Genomic DNA, 23,772 nt, shown 5'->3' on the forward strand with positions numbered 1-23,772 from the left:
CGCGGTGCGGCGGCAGCAGGGTCTTCTTTGGGCAGCGACGCAGCGCGGTGCGACGGCAGCGGGGGGCCTTCTTTGGGGCCGGGGGCCTTAGGCGACCGCCTCAGTCGCCTAGGGCTCGAGCCGGCCCTGATCACCAAGACTATAAGCATATAATGTGATCCCGTAGATACTGTCATAAATTGTTGCAAACTTTTTGGGTTATTTCGTATTTTAACTAGGTTTACTTTTCCTATTTTTCCTACTTTTCCTATTAGAATTAGGTCAATGGTTATTAATTGCATGTTCCTTTTAGAATTTGGATACCTACTTTGGTTAGGGGTCTATCTCTATATAAGCGTAGATGCCATATGGCTTTTTCATCATTGAATAAAATTTCAAACTCTTGTCTTTTGAAGCTAATCATCCTCGAAGTGATTGTTGGAGGCCCGACCCTTTCGAAGTGGTCATGCCAAAAATTTTCTTCTACAATACAACCTGGTTCGTAATCTGGCACCAAAGCCACAGCCTTGGGGATGCATGCTCAAGTTCAAGCATGAATGGAGAACGAGATTGTCTTTGAAAGAGACAATGGAAAGGTACATGGCGGAGATCCAAGAGATTAGGGAAGCCACTGATAAAAATGCCCGCACCATGGATGATTTGAAGAACTTGATCACAGCCATGGATCTCACAATCAATCTGCAACGAGTGAAACATCAGCAAGTGGTGGAAGATTTGGCTATTCTAATCATAGGGAGGGACTCAACCCCCAATTTGAGTCGGGGGGATTGAACCAACCATGGATTTCACGTATTGAATTTCCTCATTTCGATGGGGAGAGGATCCTGATGGTTGGCTTTATCGAGCTAAGCAATCTTTTCGATTTAACCTAACCCCAGAGGCACAAAAGGTTCCCTTAGCCTCCTTCCACCTCAAGAATGAAAAACTCTAGTGGTACCAGTGGGCTGAAAGAAGCCGAGGTATAGTATCATGGAAAGAGTTCATGAAAGGGCTATGCACCTATTTCGACGCAACCATGTATGAGGATTAAATAGGAGAACTCACCAAGCTCCGATAGACCTCCACTGTATGTGAGTATTAATCCCGTTTTAGGCAACTTGCGCACAACGGGATTAACCAAGGAATTCTTTGTGAGTTGTTTTGTGAGTAGGCTCAAGGAGGAACTAAAGTATGAAGTTCATATATTCCATCCAACCACTATGATGGCGGCTATTGGACTAGCCAGACTTAAGGAACAATTATTCGCTTTATGCAAACAGAAGAAGGTAATTCTGCACCTTTTTCCAATCCTATGCCTAACCCTCGTCCTCCACCTGCAGCAATTAAGTGATTAACACCATCTAAGGTGAAGGCTAGAAGAGAGAAAGGATTGCACTATAATTATGATGAGAAATTTGGTTCCGGTCATAAATGTAAGACCTAACAATCATTTCTTATTGACAGAGATTGGTCATATGATGAGCAAGAAGAGCTTGAAGGAAAGGAGGAAACATTTGGAGACTTGCCGTTGGAAATCTCTATGCATGCTATCACTGGAACCTTGTTTTTTCAAACAAAGAGAATCAAAGCAAAGATCAAGAAGCAACCGATTACCATTCTTATTGACTCTAGGAGCACACACAATTTCATTCATCCTGATCTAGTCAAGCACCTCAACTCACCTCAACTTCCGGTTCTTTGACGACAAAGCTCTTGAAGTCATGGTAGCAAATGGGGAGCGTATAAGAATACAAGGTATATTTGATAATCTTCCTATGTCTATTCAAGGATTTAATTTTACATCCAATTTCTATATGCTTTTACTCCATAGGTGACGTGGTGTTAAGGGGCATATTGGCTTTGCGCCCTAGACCCTATTTTATCATATTTCTTTAGACTTTTGATGCAGTTTAAGGTTCAAATGACAAAAATACACATTGAAAGGCTCTAGAGATCCTCTCACTCAGATTGTTAGCAGCCATGCCATGGAAAAGATGGTAGCCAAGGGAGGAACCACTATATACATGAACCTGTATTCAGTGGAACGCAATGAGCTGAAAGAAGACTTGTTCCAGAATTTGTAGCAATTATTACAAAAAATTGAAGATATTTTTGCTACTCCTACTAGATTCCCACCTAAGTGTTCGCAAAATCATCGTATTCCTCTCTTGCCTGACTACCATCCTAATATCTGGCCTTATTGGTACCCTCACATTCAAAAGGGAGAAATAGAATGTCAATCCAGAGAAATGTTAGAGAGTGGGATTATCCAACCAACCAACAGTCCATACTCATCGCTGGTGTTGCTAAAATGCAGAAACATGATGGCTCATGGCGGATGTGCATTGAGTATAGAGCACTTATAATATCACCATGAAGGACAAGTTTCTAATTCCTACAATTGATGAATTATTGGATGAACTCTATGGTGCTGCTTATTTTTCCAAGTTGGATCTTTGATCAGGCTATCATCAAATTCGTGTCCATGAAGAAGATATTCCAAAGACTGCATTCCGCACTCATGAGGGCCACAATGAATTCTTGGTTATGCCTTTTGGCTTGACTAATGCTCCTACTTTCCAAAGCCTCATAAATACCAATCTTTCGTCCATATTTGCGGAGGTTTATCTTGGTTTTCTCTGATTACATCTTAATATACAACCTAACTTGGAAGTATCATCTTTCTCATTTGGAGGTAATATTTAAAATTCTTTATGAGCATAAACTATTTGTCAAATGATCGAAGTGTATTTTTCGTCAGGTGCAGGTGGAATATTTGGGTCATATTATATCACAGGACAGCACTGCCATGGATCCTTGGAAGGTGACTAGCACGTTGGAATAGCCTACACCAAAGACATTGAGTTCCCTCGGGGGTTTCTTGGAGCAGGCTACTACAGAAATTTTGTCAAGAATTATGGAAAGATCTCTGCACCCATGACTACCTTATTGAAGGACTCGTTCTGGTGGAATAATAATGTTGAGGCAACATTTAATCTTTTCAAGAAAACCATGGCGTCTACCCATGTTTTGGTTCGTTCAGATTGTTATAAGTCAATTGAGGTTGAGTGTGATGCCTGTGGAGTTGGAATTGGAGCAGTCCTTATGGAAAGAGGGAGGCCACTAGCTTTTACTAGTAAGGCACCATCAGAAAAGCATCCAGGGTTCCCCACCTATGAAAAATAGATGTTAGCAATTTTGTATGTAGTTAATAAATAGCAATGCTATTTGATAGGCTGGCATTTCATCATCTGTACAGACCATCGCAGCTTAAAGTATCTAAAGGATCAAAGACTCTACTGAAGTACAACAAAAATGGACGGCGAAACTCATAGGCTATGACTATGAAATCAAGTATAAAAGAAGCTTTGAGAACCCTGCAGCAGACACCTTATCTTGAGAGGAGAGCTATATGCTATTTCATATTTGCTACCCAATTGGGTGGATCAAGTTCGAGCTGAGACAGAGGCGGATGATTCTTTACAGACTATCATGCAGCAAGTTCAAGAGCAACCTAATGATGCTACTCATTACATCTTTGTTGATGGCCTTTTGTGGTACAAAAGCAAGGTGGTGCTAGGAAGTAATTCTAGTGGTGGCATAATATTTTACAGTAACTGCATGACTCTTCAGAAGGTAGACATTCCGAATGTCATAAGACCTACAAAAGAGTGTCTAGAACATTTTATCGGAAAGGGAAAAGGATGAAAAAGAAATCAACATGCGGCAACCTGTGATTAGTCAAAGGAATAAGAGGGAAATCTTTTGCTCCACTTGGTCTTCTCCAACCATTGTCTATTCTTGTGAGCAAAGTCGGCAAAATGCCAGAACCGGTACCAGGCACCGTACCAATTTTCCGGAGGTACGAGTCGGTTTGGGCCTCCGCCGTGCCATGCTAAGCCTATACTGATAGAGGAGAGGGCATGCAAACCATGGGCGAGAGGAAAACAAAGAGAGAAGTGGGAGAGAGGGAGGAAGAGAGGAGGCCGGCAGACAATGGCGGAGGCTGCGGGAGGCAAGGCTGCGGTCAGTTCTCCTATTTCGAATGAAACAAGGGTCCGGCCGCGGCCTAAAAAAATCGTAATTTTTTTAAGCGATTTGCCGACTTCACTTAAAAATCGTAATTTTTTTAGGCAGCGACTAGACCCTTGTTTCATTCAAAACATGAGAACCAGCCGCAACCTCGTCTCTCGCAGCCTCCGTCGGCCTCCCTCTCCCTCTCCCTTCCTCCCCCGCTCGCTCTCTCTTTTCTTCTCCTTCTCCGACTCCGGCAATAGTTTTCGTTTTCGTTGCCGGAATGGTACCGGTGAGCCACCCGTACGGCTCGGAACGGCCGGAACCGCCCAGTTCGGGACGGTTCTGCTAACCCTGCTTGTAAGAGTTTGGACTGATATGCCCCTGAATTTTATTGAGGGCCTTCCTTCTTCTCATGGAAAAAATACCATCATGGTAGTAGCAGATTGGCTTTCTAAGTATGTTCACTTCATCACAATGGCTCACCCTTACATAGCCTCTTGGATCGCCGAGTTGTTTATGAAGAATGTTTTCAACCTACATGGTACGCTTATTCAATTGTTAGCAATCGGGATAAGGTATTCATCAGTAGGTTTTGGAAGGAGCTATTTTGTTTACAGTGGATAGTTGTTTACAAGCTCTTCCTATCATCCACAGGCAGACAATCAATCTAAAGTCGTCAATAGATGCTTAGAGACTTATCTCAAGTATTTTACAGGACAGCAACCAAAAGGGTGGTCTCAGTGGCTTCTATGGGCAGAATGGCAGTATAATATCTCTTTCCATATCTCTACCAAAATGATTCCCTATACGGTTGTATACGGTCAGCCGCCTCCAACCATGCTATCCTATATTCCAGGATCTACTAATGTCCATCCGGTGGATGTTGACTTAAGGGACAAAGACCGAATTCTTCATCTACTAAAGGAGAACCTAGAAGCAGCTCAAAGCCGAATGAAGTATCAAGTTGAAAGGCACAAAACAGAAAGGTCGTTTTTGAAGTTGGCGGCATGTTTACCTGTGGTTGCAGCCATACCAACAAACAACAGTTGCTGTGCAGCAATATGAAGCTTTCTCCTACATTTTATGGTCCTTTTAAAATTTAGGAGAAAATTGGTTCAGTTGCTTATAGACCTGATCTGCTACGAGATCCAAAATTCGTCTTGTTTTTCATACGTCCAAATTGAAGTGGAGAGTGGGTCCTGAAACAGCAGTGCCTACACAAGTACCAGATTTGTAAGAAAATGGTGAGCTCCAAATTCAGCATGTTGCAATTTTAGATCGCAAGATGGTTAAGAAAAATAATCGATGCATGACTATGATGTTGGTCCATTAGTCAAACATTGCCCCTGAAAAAGCTACTTGAGAATATTTATACAAATTGCTAGAAGAGTTTCCGAATTTCCAACCTTGAAGACAAGGTTGATCTCCAGAATGATGAGGTCCCTTAGGTTTACTTTTCTTAACCTAAGGCACCTCATCATAAATTGTTGCAATCTTTTTGAGCTATTTCCTATTTGAACAAGGTTTACATTTCTTACTTTGCCTATAAGAATTAGGTCAATGGTTATTAATTGTATTTTCCTTTTAGAGTTAGGATTCCTACTTTGGTTAGGGTTTGATCCCTATATAAGTGTAGATATATAAGTGTAGATGCCGTATGGCTTTTTCATTGTCGAGTAAAATTTTAGACTCGTCTTTGGAGGCTACTCACCCTCGAATTGATTGTTGGAGGCCCAAACCCCTCAAAGTGGTCATTCCAAAATCTGTTTCTTTTACAATACCACCAGGTTCGTATCTGCATAAAGCCTTTTATAACAAGACTACCAACATAGAAAGCATCATCATTAGACACGTATTTACAATGTGTACTTAGATCAACCATGTACTGAATATTGTAGAGGTGTTAGCACACTCAACCAAAGTGTTCTAAGCAAAGTGATTTAAATGCCTGAATCTCATATAAAGACACAGATTTAGTGTTCATGAAAGCTTCTGAGCATCAATATATCTTAGTTGTGATTTGTCTTCCACAAACATGGCAAAGTTGCAAACCTCTCCCACAGTCATAGCAAATCTTTGAATAACCAAATTAGTTATGACACTTCCTCAGTAAGTGTCTAATCATAACAGTAGTTCAACAGATTGTATCTTTCAATTCCTAACCTGGAAACTATCAAAAGCCTCAAACTCATGCATCATGTCCCCAGTCCACACCAGCTCCAACCAGAACAACTGATAAGGGATAATCACTAAAAATATTTTAAAAAGGGATGAGAAAATGCTAATATAAAATGGAAAAAAAAAAGGCAAAGCTTTTGCTTATGATATTTGATAACTACATAGCTTTGACTGTGGCAATCATAGTATCTAATTCACACATTTCATTAAGGGTAAAGCATGTTACCCTCAAATAACTTGAAAAACTTAAAAACACAAACCAAAAACCAACAAAAGATGGAAAAGTATTGTTATTCACTTGCATGGACAATAAAAAACACATGGACAGATTTAACATGTCCACAACAAAAACTCCATAAGCAGATAAATACGGAAATGCCAGGACGAAAGAAAAAGGAAGAAATCTTGAATAAAACCAACTGACCATAGCTTTTGCTTATGATATTTGATAACCACATAGCTTTGACTGTGGCAATCATAGTATCTAATTCACACATTTCATTAAGGGTAAAGCATGTTACCCTCAAATAACTTGAAAAACTTAAAAACACAAACCAAAAACCAACAAAAGATGGAAAAGTATTGTTATTCACTTGCATGGACAATAAAAAACACATGGACAGATTTAACATGTCCACAACAAAAACTCCATAAGCAGATAAATACGGAAATGCCAGGACGAAAGAAAAAGGAAGAAATCTTGAATAAAACCAACTGACCTGTCTATCAGCAATTATAAGAAGAATATGGTACTGACCACCAGTGCTATCTAAAATGGCCATGGCTTTTTCAAACATTCAATTACTGGTGCAAAGGATGCTGGCCCTGTTTTGCATGAGAATATTAAGAGTTCATTCAGAACAATTGAGAAACTTACATAACTAAATATACGAAAATATATTCATAACACTGACCAGCTAGCCAGACGTGGAACTAGCTCTCTGTACCTGTGTAGTGCTTCTTCCAAGCCATTACATGGTCAGTTATCTGGATAGAAATTGAATACCTCTTGATTGTGGGTGGAGGATACACAGTAAAGACAAAAATGTGCTGCCATCTTATCAATTATAAGTAGATTCAATTTAACTCTAGCTTATAAATTTAATTCAAAATAGGGCATGATACAATAGATTAATAAACAGGTTGTCTGAACCAGAATAAGAGTAACCATCACCAAATCCAAAGCAAGGAATAAGGTTATCCTCATCAAAAGCAGGAGTCCTTCTGATGACATATATTGCCTGCTCATATGGTTTTGGAGTATTTATCGTATCATGCAAAGTTGCAAACACCAGCTATTGAAGAAATTTTACCCTAGAACAACAAGAACCAAGAATAAAGTCAAGGTTCATATCAACATAGAGAAACTAGATATTTGCAAAATATTTTTTTACTCAAATGTCTGTGAATGACTGAGTTATGAGCAAAACCAAGCATTCAGATAACACTTTTACTTCTAAGAAATACCAATGTATAAACCACTTGGTATAATCGATTCTATATTTGGTAAGAAGCACATGCAGCTACATCACAGAAATGGATATGTTTAATATCTAAGTAATCTAGCATCAAGTCATCTAATACACAGAACAGCTCTATGTTCAAGTCTTAGAACATAAGTCGCTAGTATATCACAAGGACTCAAAAAGGAGAAACTTTTTCTTAAGATGTCATGCAGATAGGATCATTAACAATGTTTCACATAGTTCAATAAACGTGCAAGCTATTACTAACAGGAGCCATTGAAAATTGAATACCTCACCCCATCTGTATGGGTTTGGTCAATTCATTAATAATGCAATGTTCAAAAAGCAAATAGTACAGAATTATCGTACAAGTCCGTAAGAATAACCAGAAGATACATCGAATTTTTTAAGCGAACCTGTCCACTCATTGCTCTTTGTGAAATCAAATCCCACAATCAGATTAGAAGATTCAAGACTTGGTTGTGCAAAAGCATCCATCACCTAAAATTAAAGGAGAAATATGTAAATCAGTGTACATTTCACTTGCATTTTAAGATTACGATGACTTTTAAGTTTCAATTCCTGCATGCTTGATGATTTGAGACAATTGACATTGATGATTTGTTTCTTACAATTGAAAGGAGTTAGCACATAAAACTAGAATACAGTAGAATTCACTATAACACTATGAGATAAGCAACAATATTATCCAAATACATTTTTCAACTTATTTGCACAAGCAAGCATAAAATAGCAGCATTTTATCTTTTTTTAATTGATAAATATAAAAAGGTTTCTCGTCATTTATAAGAAGAGGACACCAGGACTCACGTGTCTGGTAACTATAGAAATAAAGAGGTATAACTTGACCATTCCTCCAGTGAAATTAACAAACCAGAGGAAAAAGTGTGAACAAAATAACAATGAGCACTGCCATATGTGAGGGGGAAATGCTGATCAAAGCAAAAATTGAAAACAGCAACTATGCAAATGCTCCTTCAGACGGGGGGACCCAAAAACCCAGGGGGAAAGAAATATAGCAGTATAGACTATGAGAATATATTCATTATTGAAATAGAGAGAGATAATAGACAAATAGACAGACAGACAGACAGACAGACAGATAGACAGACAAAGAAGCATACTAAATAAGAAAAACCACTCAGAGAACAGGATTTGGAAGAAGCAGAAAAAGTTGAGATGGCTGGTAAAAACTTGAAAGAATAGAATGAGAAATAAGCATACTAGAGGAAGTATAGAAGTGATAGAACAAAGTACAGAAAAATGACTGAGACAACATGAACATGTGCAACAGAGATCTAAGGAAGCCCTAGTTGATGATGGTTTAAATACGCGTTGAAGGGTCCTAACTCAAAATAGAGGTGACAGGATCCTAGAATGAACAGATTGTAATAAAAACAAAGTAATTTCATATAGTTGGGAAAAAGCTTGATGGCTGTGGTTACAGTTTTGTTTGTAAATTATGGGGAGAAAGAGAGACTGGGGTGTGGGAGGGCTTAAGCTACAAACCTACCAGCACAGGTTACATGATTGGCCATATAAAGTGAGAACCCATGTTTTTAATCAAATTGCATAATTTCTGAAGTTGTAAGACCCTAAAAACCAAAAAAATCAAATATCATAGCAGTCTCTCTAGCTAGTGTTGGGTGGTCACAGAACAAACGATTTCAACAAGAAGTGATATTCTTTGCATGAAAATCACCCAAATAATTATGACCCACACATCTTGCAAATATAAAACAAAAGTGAGCTACCAAATACTTCTAACCTGAAAAGTGAAACTTAAAATTGAAATCTAGTCATTTTGTGACCAGTCATTGCATATGTAAGAAACCTGTGACAACATTATATTTTGGTTTTAGGCATGTAGATTGGGCAATGATATAGATGATAGTTATTGCATGTAGTGTGTACTGCACAGTGCATGTAGGGTATTCTATTGCTTGGATCACTAACCATTTTCTTTCATGATGCTACTTTGAAAACTTTGAAAAGTCCACAGAACATGAGGAAAAAGCTCAAACCTAATCTCCTTGACCTTCTTGCTCACCCTCACTCTCCCTCTTCCTCAGCAAAATATGCTGGCATCTCTCCCTCTTTATTTCGTTCTTACTCTCCTATTAAAAGCTGCAGCAGCAGCAGCCTACCAGTATGTGATGTTACAACAAGATTTAAGAAAAAGTATGGATTAAGAGATTAAATTTGTCTTATGGAGAGCTAGTAAGATATAATAGAATCTGGTAATAGAATCTGGAGACTTTGGATGTAATAGCAGAGATAATTTAATGAGAATTAAAGAAATAAAAAATATCATTTAAATAAAAAAAAGGATGAAATTGAGATCAAAGTGAAAAAAATAAAAATCATTGCTGGAGACGTTTTCCATAAGGTACAATTGGAGGAGCTAGGAAGCTTGTATAAGAATGTGAGCTTTCTAAGGATGTTATTTTAACTGGGTTTGTTTTATTTTAAATTGGTTTTCTTTGCCAACACAATAGATGATATTGTAAAAATGCTTGCACTTCCACCATGACTATTGGTTATTAGATAAATCTCTCTAAAAGAATTTTCAAATATATCAGTTTAGCAAACAGGACATCTGAGATTTGAGACATTAACATGTCTCCATGGAAGCGGATTTGGAGATCTTGAAAGAGATCTTGAAAAGAATAGCTGCAGTGTTTCCAATCAACAACATCTTTTGTTCTCTGCATACCCTTCAGGAATTTTCTCTTTTCAAAATATATGTCACTCTAGCTGGACTAAGATTTACCTCTACTACAGAAAGTCAACTTCATATCCAACAAGGGCATCTACGAGCTTGCCAAGAACACGGTATGGCATTAAGGCAATAGACCATATTTTTTGTCAAAAACATGCTCATTATTCTTCAATAATGTGTTAAATGCATTCTTTATTTACACCAATCCACATTGACAATTATCAGTATTATCTATTGGTCTATTTATTTAAAATAAGCTAAGTATGTTATTCATTAATCATTATTCATTCGTTAAATGGCTTTGATTCTTAATAGATAACAAATGTTTTAATTCTTAATAGATAACAAAGATAGTTTATCAATGTTCAATAAAAGATGTTCAATGTTTAAATTCTTATAAAAAACATGTTAAATAGAAACAAAAAAGCTTTGCTTAGATCAAATAGTTAAACATGACAATTCAAGCATTTAAATCAATAAATTAAACATCATTTTCAGATAATTTGGCATTGAAACATTGAAAGGCAAAGAGGCATATTGGAGGTCAAAATATGTCTAACCAAGGGTTATGCCGGCCAATACAGTCTTTAATGCAATACATGGAACACAACATACAATACTGACCAAGGACTGGTACCAGTCCTCAAGATCTGAAACCTTGGTTGCATGCTAGATATGTATGAGAACTTCCTTATATAAATCCAAAAGAACTAGATACGAGAATTCAAATTGATAAATTAATAATTTATATATAGTAGTGAAATATGCATATGAAAACAAAAATTAAACTATATTAACATGTCTAGCTCATACAACTATAATAAATCTAACAAGATAGTTCTTCAGTAAAATAATAAGAAGGTTCTTAAATATAGAAAATAACTGTTTCCTCAAATTGATCTAGTAATTTGTTAAGTGCCACATGTTAAGTTAATGTTACAAAATCCATCTAAGCCAAGTTTAATTTTTTAAGAAAAACCTTCAAAAATCTTAGCATGGATTGACAATTAAATAGATGTATTGAAGCCATTATCGTGATTTTGAACCCCACTGAAAAAAGTGATTTTTTTAATGCTAGGTAAAATTTAGCAACAGATCAAAATAATAATACGAATATAGTGGTAAATGATCTAGGTATTGATAGTAATCCATGAGTCAAGTTGAAGTGTCGCAGCCTAAAATCGTTTCATAGAATCCAAGGTCCATATAAAAATTAAAAAGAATAACAATATTGACGAGGACGATTCTAGATAATTCTTTTCTTATTGGAAACAAGGTGGAACTATCTGAATTTATTAAAATCCAAAATGTTTAAATACAAATGAATCCTAAACCCTGACAAAATTGAAAATAATTGTTTAAGAAACAACAATGATCTATGTACATAACATGAATCCTCACACAAAAGAATGATTCAATGTTGCAAGAATAAGAGTCTACCTTGATTTGGTTATACACAACAAGTAAAAAAATAAATAGTTTGAAATTTAGAGCTTGTATGTGTCCGGAGGTTTTACATCGATTCAAAATCATGATGCATATGTGGACAATTTCACTCAAGTGACGCCCCCCAATGCTGCCTAGTGCATTATGTACAAGACCAAGTATCAACTTCACAATAAAACTGCACCCAAATCTCAAATCCTTCAAACACCTTCCTGATTCAGTTCCAATCGTCATGAAATATTGAAAGGTTCGTGAGGAGTGAGCACCAACAAACTACTAAAAATTACCTATGCATAAAGATATTGTGGAAAAAAGAAAAACCACAGGATCCAAACATGTGTCATATTTTCCATATGGTGTTGGGAGTGTACTATTTGATGGGGTTACCCATCCTCCTAAATCCTATACTACGACTCCCACTGACATCCTAGCCTACTAGCACTATGCATCCTTGGACAAACAATCAGGTCAGGTCCACCACAATTGTTGCAAGAGGTCAACCCTCTTTATTAGAACTTAGAAGCAACCCGGAACCATGTCCTTCCAAGAACAGGATACTGGAACAAGCACTTGTTTGGCCAAAAGTGCAGTTGCCTTTGAGAAATGGAATTAGGAATAGATGAATCTGGTTCTTCAAGAGGCATTTTTTTAAAAGCTTCAAAAGGCAATTTGATCATCATGATTAGGAAAATAAAAATGTTAAACTTTCTAGAAGCATGATCACTTTCAGAACCTGGACAGACTAATGAACATGAATAGGGGAAGTTACTATCATGGTGAAAGGGCAGTTGCCAAGAATTCTAATCAGTTTAGAATAGGCACATGTGATCATATGTAGAGATAGAGAGTGATTAGATGGTAAATTTTTTGGTTAAAATTTTAAGGCCGTGATTTCTAATGGACAAAAATATTACTCTTATTTCTATATATAGTATAGATAGTAAGGCTTTAGATACTAGTACCAAACGCTGCACAGTTTTTCATCAATGCCAGTATGGTACTGGCACGGTATTAGTACCGAAGGTACATACCAAGGTAGGCCGAACCGGTACCGGTAGGCATACCAGTTCGGGCCGAACCGAACCGTTACCACTGGTTCGCCCTGGTTTCTGCTTCCGCACGCTTTTTTTTGGAATTCTCTCTCTTTTCCATCTTTTTCTATGAATTTAAATCTAATCTAATATTTTTTTAATTATTTTTTTGATTTTTTCACGTTTTCTGATATTTTTATAATTTTGGTTTAAGCTAGATGAAACATCTTATTGCTTTCAAATAATACAAATCATAAAATGAACAGCATAAAATATTTTCAAATCAAGATATAATCAATTACATACTTTTAAAACACTATCGGATATCTAAAATTGGATCGAATGGCGATGCCTATCGTAGATATCCGGATCATCAGTATAATTAGGAGGCAGATCAACTCACCCCTCTAACCAAGTGGCATTGTAGTCTTGTATGCTCAACCCATGAAGAACGCGCGTCGGATTATAAGCACTCTCGGATCTCTCACTGAAACTCTGACTCTTAGAGGTGTCTTCTGACTGTGGAGAGATCCATTCGAATATGGAAGCGGCAAAATCCGACCCATAAGATGTTCCGGGTTGCATAGGATAGTATACACCGGAAGATGACTCCGACGCACCATATCTATATCCGTATCTGTATGGATCATAGACTGCCTAAGGCCGTGGATAATAGGATCCAGTATACGATTCGAAACCTGATTCGTTTATGGATCCTACTCAACATGCGAGGCTATCTGCAGCTACATCCTATCCTCCTGAACGATCTCGAAGAGCCCGTCTTCAGCCAATATCACACTCTGGAAGTTGGTTTTCCTTGATGGCTCCATTCCTACACGATATTTTTTAATTTTTTTATTCATTTTTATATTTTAAATAATTTTTAGTTCAAAAAAGTTTATTTATTGTAAATAGAAAAAAGAAAGCATACCTTAATTAACCTTTGGTCTTCCTTCTGATAGCCTTTGGCCTGAATCAATTTTTTTCCTCTAGCCTCTGCTAAATCAATTTTATAGAATATTCTCTTCTAAAAAACTAAGCGGTGCCGTTCAGCTTTTATAGCCGAACATTTACGCCCTGTGGCCAAAATGGCCACATGCACGGGGCGACAGTGTGCACACGTTGTCGACCACAGTGCGTGCGCTGTGGCAAAATGATTTCGTACCGGACGAAACTGGGTATCGGCCAGTTTCAGCCCAGTACCCCTTGGTTCCAGCCCCATGAGGGCCAGAACCGTTTTCCACCGCCAAACTGGACGGGTCAGAGACCGAACCAGTTCGGTACGGACCGATTCAGCATACCTTGGTACATTACTAAATTAACAATTTCAAAAAAAATTGAAAAATCATCGGTACTAGCTAGTACCGTCAGTATGGTACAATCGAAATATAATGACCTAGAACCTCATCCAAAAAGGCTAGCTATAAGGTACTTTTTGGATTTCTTGACCCTATATAAGTGCCCAAAATCCTCGATGCACTATCAATGTGGGACTAAACTCACTTGCACAAGTCCTCACCTAATTTCCGTATTTAAGTCTTAGCATCCTTGGTAGGCTAAGGGTTCAAATTCGATAGAGTCTAATTACAAACACCACGATCTATCCGTGGTCAGCCCCAAAAGGGTCATCCTATAATGTCTCTTAACCACATATGGAGCATGGACCAGATCCACTCTGATACCATTTTTAATGACCCAAGACCTCATCAAAAAGGCTAGCGAAAGGTATTGTTTAAGTTTCCTAGTCCTGTATAAATACTCAGGATCTACCTAGTGCAGTACCATTATAGGACTAAACACACTTACACGAAGCCTCACACAGTACATCCTAGGATGGTTAGTACAATAGGTATGTATAAATACAACTGGTTTCAGCATATCGGTACCCATAATTGGTTTGTCATACCGGTTGGTATCGGTGTGTACCAACTGTACTATACTGATGCCGAACTGGTGTATCGTATGGAGGGCATACCGAGCATTGGTACACTGCACTGGCCCCGTACCAGACGTACCAATACAATAATACTGGTATAGGATAATACCGGTATAGGATTCGGTACCGAGACGGCACACCTTGATGCATACCAATGCCCATTTCACATTGGAACGATATAGTACCAATAATACCATCCTAATAGTTTTTGAAACCATGATAGATCGATTTATCTCTCCTTTTAATCATATGGACTTGTAACAAGTCCATGTAATTCAATGCACCATCACTTGGTTTACCGCCAAATTTTGGTTTAAAATCTTAGAAGTGCAAGAAAAAAATCCATAATCTGGTTTGCAAAGTAGAAGCCTATATAGAGGGAAAAGGCAAATAAATTTAGAACAAAACAATAATCTAATTCAAACATGCAGCCAATTAGCCATAAACAATCAAATGATTGCATGGACTTTCAAAGTATATTTCCATTTTCTTCTAACAACTGGAATTAGGATTAAAGACCTACAAGTCTAGAATTGTTTTAAGAATATCTTGTAGTCACACACAATTCTTTTCACGATTTTACAAATAGATTTATTTGATGTGATTTTTAATTATATTGGGTTCTTAGGATAATAAAGGATCTTACTTTATTTAGTTTCAAGATAGAAAATGCAATAAAATATTTATAAGAAAATAAAGCTCTAAAAGTTTATTCCCTTGAATGTTAAGAACACATATGATCCATGCACATTGATTTAGTGGTTTGACATTTTCTTCCACCTTTTCTTATTTTTTCTTTATTTGAGGCACCCGCATGCACGCACTGTTTGAAATCCTATTGCCACAATCAATCATCAATCAAATCTATTTGTTTTTTTGAAAAGATGCATACATGAACATGGATAATTCATACATAGGAAGGTCTATAATCTAATTGTCATGCTGAAAGGTCTAAATGAGTAGAAACGTTGCATAATATTATTAGGTCAGAAAATTCAGAAAGTATATGCATGTAAAAATTCACTTTATCTCAAAGCATGATCAGGAATTTGCTAGTTGGCACAATTATGACACACAAAAATCAATCTAATATAATGCAGCAACTTCTAAGAAAGCTAATCAGATAAACAGTAAAAGGTGTTTACTTTAAGGAGCGATATATACCTTCTTAACCATTCATATGCTCTAACTAGGCAAAGAAAATCACAGGAGGTGCAAGCATAACACTCGAGTCATTTAGGTACCAATAGAAAGAAAGCCACCTGCAGACTGGACTTGATAGGGATAAGTTACATATCAAATTTGAAAAGAACACCTAGCATTCAAAAGAGTGAAACTAAACAAAATAAATAAAAGATCATTCTTTAAGCCAAACAGAAATTTGTTTTATCAAAAAAAGAATCCACAACAACAACACCTCAATTAGTGAGTCAAATACATGTAGAGTCAATAAATAAATCAATCAACAAATATCCACATAAAGTGAGGGAAATAAATAAGAGCATCAAGAATAAACATCAACAGGCTTCACTACCAGAAAGCATAATGAGAATATCATTATTGCATCATATAATTCATTTATAATCCATAAGAATAATATGGGAGTAACAATTGGTCCACTGAAGTTGAAATTATAATCAAACAAACACCTTAATGAGAAAACCAAGAGAAAATGCATAAATGCATAGCAAAAGCTTACATATAGTGCACCAGAACTCATTGTAAGTAGTATTTATATACTTCAAACTATTAACAACCAATTGTCCTCTACAACAACATAAAGATCGCATGTCTTGGAAGAAATGAACTCAAAACACAGACCCAATTTGCTGGAAATTGTCCTATGGAGCCCCTAATTCTATGCTATATTTACAGTACTTTCTTCTAGGATATCAAAATTTGTGCAGTGATTGGACATTTATAACATCTCCCAAATGACTTTATAAGAGCAAGGAAGAGTGATTAAAACTGGAGAACAACTATTCCCTGTTCGAAGATCTCAAACTCATGCTACAAGAACGGGATAACTTTGGCACCCCTCCACTGTCCACACCCAACACCACACCCATTGTGTCATACCGTTTCCTGCACCCAGGACAACGACCATCTGCCTCAAGAATCCTGTTGTGGCAGAAGAGGCAGAGGCGAAAGCCACATGAACAGGGAAGGAAGCTCGAATCCGTGGGGTCCAGGTCCTCGTAGCATATGGGGCACGGGGATGGCAGGGCAAGGATGCCTTTTTGAATGGAATGCCGCTCCATGCTCCCAGGGAAGCTCCTCTGCTTTGAGATACTGGGCAGACTCTGTGGCCGGAACACATCATCCGGTTTCCAAGCTCTGGGAGTTGGCCGAATAGGCTGCAGCGTTGTAGTGGCTCCACAAAGTGCTTCATTTCTGGTGCCAGGGAAAGCAGCGAGCTCGGTGGGGGAGACTACAGGCGGATGGTTGTTATCATTGTCAGCGGACAAGGCATCAGCCACCGCTTCCCAATCATCCAATACAGCATTTTCTTCTTCTCTTCCATCCGGCTCCTCCTCCTCCGTGTCGCTGACGCTTCTTGAGGTGGATTCGATGCTGCTTCCACTGCTGATGCTGTTGGAAGGGCAGCCCTTTCTTGATGAGTTCCCAGATGTGCTTGAAGTGTGGCTGTGGGTCGGGGAGTCCAAATCACTGATGTTGTGCTCTTCCCGCTCCTCCTCCTCCCTCGACCTCGTCTCTGAAACTCTCTTGCCCGACCGAGGGAGGGGTGGATGGGGAGGAGAGGAGACATTGGGGCCGATGCCCATGCTTGGATTTTTGCCATCCTTATTCTTGCCTGCCCCAAGAAAACAAAAGTAAAAAAGATTCAAATTTAACAAAAAAAAAAAAAAACTTAAACAGGAATGATCGAATCAAACAAGACTCCCTATGACTACAAAATTCCGAGATTAAATCAAGAAAACACAAGAATCGCCAAAATCGGAAGGCTTGAAACCTTGAGATAGCCATTGCTCGCGCCTCGCATCAAGCTTGCATTGCTTCAATTTCGCCGACCTGTTGGCCTGCAGAACAAATCAAAGAACGATTTCTTTTTCTCAATCAACCTCTCAAAGATATTCCAATCGATTCCGTTCGATCCCTTCCGATCGGAATCGAATCTTACCCTCTTCTTCTTGCCGGCGTCCCTCGACGCGATGGCGGGCACCGAAGCGTCATCGGCCATGGCGTCGAAACCCACGCTTGACCTCCGTCGTCTTCCACCAAAAACCCTAAGAGAGAATAAAAAGAAAGAAAACAGCAGCAAGCCGAAACGGATAACAGGAAGGATTTGCCTTTCCTCAGTTTTTCCCCTCTCTCTCTAAAATTTGCAGCGGGGAGGAAAGAAGGCAACCCCGGACCCCAAAAATATAAATGCCAGATTACGAAAATACCCCATATCTACGACTTATTTACCGAGTCCACCTGGTTTAAAAATACCGACCGTTATGACGGATTTGGCCCCTCCGGTTACCTTCTAATAACGGTAAAAAAAAATACCGAGTCCCTTGGTACCGTAACCGTCCGTTATAGTACAAATAATAGCCAGCTGACATTTCTTTATAGGATATCTATGGCACTTGAAAAATAGTTATCCATCATATTATATAAAAGGTGATGTAGAAAATAATGTCATTATTTATTACATGTATTATTTTTCATCGCAGCATTACGATAGCTTATGTAACAATTTATTTAATATTAAATAACTTCAAATCCCACGGAATGTGTCAAGTAGGCTGCTATAACAGTTACAACAGTGGTTAGTAACCGTTTCAGTGGCGGGGCGTTACAAAAAGAACGCCGTTATTCTCTTTCCCGTTTTTGCCGGATGAGAATCGGACCACCAATAGGCCATTGTCCCCGATCGAGCCTCGCTAAACGACATCCACCGTTGGATCGATAAACTCCGTTCGAGGCCACTGGCGTTCCGATTCCGGGTGGGCTGAGACGGGGTCACGGGCGTACCGGCCGTTATGTGATACGCCAGCTGGGGACGGGGAGAAAAATTGGAGAAAAGGGAGGGGCTCGGACCAGGACACAAGTAGGGGTGGCAATCGGGTCGGGTCAGGCATAAACAGGTCGGGTCAGATACAGATCGGGTCAGAAAATCATAAACCTGAACCTGACCTGTTTATTAAACAGGTCAGAAATTACAACCTGAACCCGACCTGTTTATTAAACAGGTAACCCGACCCGACCCGTTTAACCTGTTTAATTAACGGGTAACCTGTTTGCCCAACCCGACCCGACCTGTTTAACCTGTTTGCCCAACCGACCCGTTTAAACCTGTTTAACCTGCCCAACCCGACCTGTTTAACCTGCCCAACCCAACCTATTTAACCTGCCCAACCCGACCCGTTTAACCTGTTTGAACCTATTTAACCTGCCCAACCAAACCTGTTTAATAAATAGGTAACCACTAACCAATAACCACTTAGGCTCTTAGCCTTAGACCTTAGCCCAACCCAATCCGATCCAACCTGTTTTATACATTAAGCAGCACAAGAAAAAAAAGAAGGTAAATTTAGAAAACATTACAAAAATCTTGTCCCAACATCATTGACATTAAAAAAGCATTCAATCTTTACAAAAAGCTGAACATAAGGAATACAAGTATTTATTCATTCATCTAATACCAACAATATTCAAAAAATATTTAATCTTTACAAAGATAAGGAATACAAGTCAAATCATCCAAATTTACATATGGAATAGCCCGAAAAGAAAATTTGCTTCACATAGAACAAATATCAATATACATGATGGCCTCTGATGCTAGGAAAGCATGGTACTTCTTAGCAAGCTTTTTGACCAGCTTCTTGTTTTTATTCATTTTTTTAGTGCTTCAACATCCATATAGTCAAGCCCTATTTTCTCTGTCTGCAGAAGACATAATCAAGCATTAGTATAATATTTTGTTGCTGCAAATTGTAATTAATGAAAATGAGCTACTAGATGTTTTCATTTTTCTTCATACATTGTTCATCAACAGATATAATGCAGATGTAGTTTAATGATCTTGTCCCTAAGTTATTTAAATCAATAATATGTATTTCACAGCTTACAAGTGATGAGCTTACCAGTATAGGGCCTATAGGCGAGTGATGAGTCGCAATTCCTCCGGTTCCAAGAATGCTTGTTGAATTTGAGCTCTGGCATGCCTTTTTGTATTAAGAAAGGTCCAAGTTCCTCTGCCTCTCCATAGACAATAGAAGAACAACCAGGCCCTGAATTCAAATGCATTGGACAAGTTATTTGTATGATGTTTGCCATTAAAAATTATATTAGGTAAACATAAGATCTGCTGAAATGCTTATCTTTTGGGGGGTCATAGTTTTTCAGACCAATTTGTAGCTCAATGGTTTCAGTAAAATTGCGCTTCTTCTCTCGAGAATCATTTGCAATCTGAGAGATTGCTTCCCTCAAAACATCACTCTGTAACTTACTGTAGAAATGGTGAAGAGAACAGGTAGTCAGTTTTCAATCACAAGAATATAAACACTGACAAAAATGTGGCTGCTAAAACACGATATTTCTATAACCCAGAAAGCAGCAGCGTATCGTAGAAAAGAGCTTGTATCGCAAAAAAGTTGATTAATACAACTTGATTAATACAAATCAAAGAGCTCGTATCGCAGAAAAGTTGCGATAATAGATGTCAGGAAATTAATGAAAAGATAAGGAGAGAAAAGAGTTTGGTACCTCAATATAAGGGGACAAAAGTTATGTGATCGAACAGATCAAGTACCAGCTGCCTGCACCAACTTCAGATCACAATTTAAGTTCATATCGGGCACAAGAGAGCAATAGCAAAGAGCTGAACAGCATTGCATACAACCAAGAATATCAAGTACCAGTTGCCTGCACCAACTCCATGCATCCCTAACAAACAAAGCCAGGCTAATAGAACTACAACCAAGAATCACAGACCCAGATCATCAGACCAACTGAACACCTAATATCTCCACCTCTTGTCCCTCTAGGGATGGCTATTAGACTATTATTGAATAAAAATAAAAACAGCATTGCATACATCAAGATGAATTTCCTTTTGCTTGGCAATCTCCAGATGAATTTTCTTGCTATCCCAAAGTTACAAACTTACAATAGCAACCTGTGCAAAAAAAGAATCTAGCAAAAGAAACTATCAAATAGCTATATTGAATAACATAAGATTATAAGAATGAAGCTATGTGGAGATAAATCATGAAAAAATCATCATGAAAAAGCACACCATAAATGTTCAGCATCAACATCACCCTCATGTAAAGCAGCTGTCCAAACAAATCAACCTCCACAAATGTTGAAATTAAATGAGAACCCTTTCAAAGTATATCTAATTGCAAGCAGCCAAAGGTAAAGAATAATCATTTGCTAGATTGAGTGGAACAAATCTAGGGGAATAACCATCCTGAAACATTAACATTTAGGCCAATCATCAAAATTTACCTGCAAGAAAAGATTTTTTTCTCAAAATTCTTACTGATTTTGGTTAATTTTCTTCAACACCTCAAACAATTTTCTAAAGGATTCGAACAGAAAGATGTAAGCAGGGTAAAAGTAACAGGAAGCTCATGGAAGAAGAGCAACTAGTGTCGCAAGACCTGTTCGTCTCCTTATCTGTCGCTCTGGCGAGAAGCACAGCCATCGATTAGACTGAGCATCAGATACCTCATGGCATTCATATTTTATCTATCGGACTAACAAATCAAAAATAAAAAAAAATAGCAAAACGTTTATGCAATCTCAGCCGAAAGATGGTGATTAATTTGATGAATAATCATTGCAACTCAGCAATAAACAACAACTTCATCACAGATTGCACAACTATCGACAAAAATCCTTGTAAACGAATTGGAAACACCTTAACAAAAGAACAAGGTCTGACTTTTTTAATTAAGTTCTTTGAGAAAAAGAAAAGAGGAAAGACTGAAACATTAAAGGAAGAAAGAAGAAAAGATAGATCTTTCTTACCTCGGTAGAGCAGAGGATCCGAGCCGCCACGGTCGCCGTCGATGGGGAGGCCGAAGTTGTCGGCACAGGGGAGGAGAGGGCGGAGGCAGAGGTCCGGAGGAGAGGGCTCGGGAGGCGAAGAATCCGAAGGAGAGCAAAGGGGAGAGACTCGAGAAAGACTGAGGGAGGGAATAGAGCTCGGGCGGCACACAAACCCTAACCCTAAGTCCCTAACTAAGGAGAGGTCGCGGATGGTGGAGTGTGGTCCTCAAGCCGCCACGATCGCCGTCGACGGGGAGGCCAAAGTTGTCGGCACAGAGGAGGAGAGGGTGGAGGCGAAGGTCCGAAGGAGAGGGGAGAGGCTCGAGAGAGACTAAGGCCTGACCTGAGGGAGGGAATAGCCAAATGGAGCTCGGGCGGCGCAGCACAAACCCTAAATCCTAACCCTAAGGAGAAGAGTAGGAGACGGGAAGTCGGGAACTCGGGCAATCGATAAGTCACGGACTGTGCCTTGGAGTTGGAGACTGTGCGGACGCGATAAATATTAAATTGGGCCAACGCGGTGTGGTGGGCCGAGGCAACTAAAACGGGCTGAGGCGGGGAGTTGGGCCGGCCCTAGGCTTTGTGGGTTGTGGCCCTTGTCTATCAGCCCAACAATTAAACGGGTTAAACGGGTTACACGGGTCAGACATATAAAACCCGTATCCGACCCAATTAATAAACAGGTTTAACGGGTCAACCTGTTTACGACCCGAACCTGTTTAGGCCAAACCCAAACCTGTTTATGGCGGGTCGAACACGGGTCGGGTTGGCGGGTCGGGCCACATTTTGCCACCCCTAGACACAAGGCAACTTCTAGTTACGCAATGGAAATATCTCTGAAAAAAGTTGCCCTCTACACTACAGGAAGAAGGGATTGGGTGAATGGGATTTGGGAAGGCTCAAATTGAGCGTTCAAATTCATTATATTCTATGGATATTAGGCCCAGATTGAGAGTTCAAATTTAAACTCCATGTTCATATTGTTTTTCCTTCCTTTTTCTTTTTTGAGAACAAGGATGAGAGAATAAGTGGCTGAAAGTCAAGTGAATGCGAGACTTTTACTCCAATCATTGGTACTTGTTGCTGCCGAAAATCGATCCAACCAAGACGCCGAGCTAGCTGGGCTACTAGAGTGCTGAATTGTAAGTTGTTCAGATCACGAAGAATGACTGAAGATCACGACTCGTCTCCACGGCGGTAATTCGATGGTTGCTGTACTTGGGTGATGATAGCTCTGATGCCAGTAGCTCTCGAAGTGGCGTCGAATGGTGGAGATCTTGCTTGAATCTTTGCTCCGACGTGGCATCCGACTTGAAACAACACATATAGGAAAGTCCTCTTGCTCAAGAGTGTCCAATGAGGAATCTTCCGATTCTAAGTCAGTCTAACTCTCAAGGAACAATGGAGGTGTTGTGAAAATAGTAGAGTGGTAACACAAAGAGATAAAGGAGCATGAGAGCACTCACTTGGAGGATCTCTGGGAGTTGTTTATATATACAAAGTTTGACACCCATCGCCAAGGAAATCGGATGCATGGATCCGCTATTTTTGATAACTGATCGCATGTTCCAAAGATCAAGCATGAGCATTTCGCTCACACATCTCGCTCCGTGCATTTTTTTTGTTCGTTGCATGGTTATGGAATACAATTGTGGCTGAGCTATCACCAGTTGTGGGGGAAGTTTGAAATTTGAGGAATTCTCTATGCGCCTCTAGGATCAGCCCCAAGGCAAGCTTTGACTGGTCGACTAGAGGCTTGTGGGAAGCTCTCACTAATCGGCTTGTCATGTCGGTTCTAGTCAATTTTGAGGTGTATTGGTACTAATTCTCACCCTCCTCTCATGTATTATGAAAGAACCTTTCTTAATTTATAATACGAAAAATTACAGAAACAACCTTTTCGAGTTTGGGTTAGTCATACTTAAATCCCCAAAATTTAAAATGTTTCAATTAACCTTCATT

The 23,772-nt window shown here is 38.9% G+C and overlaps 1 protein-coding gene, 1 long non-coding RNA gene and 1 other non-coding gene across 12 annotated transcripts; all 3 read right to left on the bottom strand.

Annotated features, from left to right (window-relative positions):
* Positions 1 to 16,498: 16,498 nt before the first annotated feature.
* Positions 16,499 to 18,178, bottom strand: LOC103713857 (uncharacterized). Its single transcript, XM_008800901.6, has 3 exons — positions 17,939 to 18,178; positions 17,771 to 17,837; positions 16,499 to 17,611 (listed from the first exon to the last, which is right to left on the bottom strand). The coding sequence occupies exons 1-3, from the start codon at positions 17,996 to 17,998 to the stop codon at positions 16,776 to 16,778; spliced, it is 963 nt and encodes a 320-aa protein (XP_008799123.3). The 5' UTR covers positions 17,999 to 18,178; the 3' UTR covers positions 16,499 to 16,775.
* A 1,238-nt stretch (positions 18,179 to 19,416) lies between these two features.
* Positions 19,417 to 22,283, bottom strand: LOC149768288 (uncharacterized). Of its 10 annotated transcripts, none has more exons than XR_016399243.1 (5): positions 21,790 to 22,282; positions 21,050 to 21,107; positions 20,518 to 20,929; positions 19,896 to 20,260; positions 19,417 to 19,695 (listed from the first exon to the last, which is right to left on the bottom strand). It is a non-coding gene; the product is annotated as an uncharacterized LOC149768288 (long non-coding RNA). The 10 variants fall into 10 exon arrangements; XR_016399241.1 differs by having other exon boundaries at positions 20,518 to 20,946; XR_016399236.1 differs by having other exon boundaries at positions 20,518 to 21,264; positions 21,790 to 22,283.
* Positions 21,555 to 21,639, bottom strand: LOC149768289 (small nucleolar RNA Z196/R39/R59 family). The gene has a single exon (XR_016399698.1). It is a non-coding gene; the product is annotated as a small nucleolar RNA Z196/R39/R59 family (small nucleolar RNA).
* Positions 22,284 to 23,772: the final 1,489 nt, after the last annotated feature.

The sequence above is a fragment of the Phoenix dactylifera genome, chromosome 2 (assembly GCF_051530095.1).
Source record: "Phoenix dactylifera cultivar Ajwa chromosome 2, Ajwa_hap1_PhDact_Kaust_v1.1, whole genome shotgun sequence".
NCBI classification, from domain to species: domain Eukaryota; kingdom Viridiplantae; phylum Streptophyta; class Magnoliopsida; order Arecales; family Arecaceae; genus Phoenix; species Phoenix dactylifera.

What these genes read in the sequence shown, in the direction of transcription:
- LOC103713857 (XM_008800901.6), bottom strand. Translation starts at nt 17,998, where the DNA reads ATGGCCGATGACGCTTCGGTGCCCGCCATCGCGTCGAGGGACGCCGGC. An exon ending in ACGCCGGCAAGAAGAAGAGG is followed by an intron (nt 17,838 to 17,938) that starts GTAAGATTCGAT and finishes TTTGTTCTGCAG; the next exon opens with GCCAACAGGTCGGCGAAATT. An exon ending in CGAGCAATGGCTATCTCAAG is followed by an intron (nt 17,612 to 17,770) that starts GTTTCAAGCCTT and finishes TTCTTGGGGCAG; the next exon opens with GCAAGAATAAGGATGGCAAA.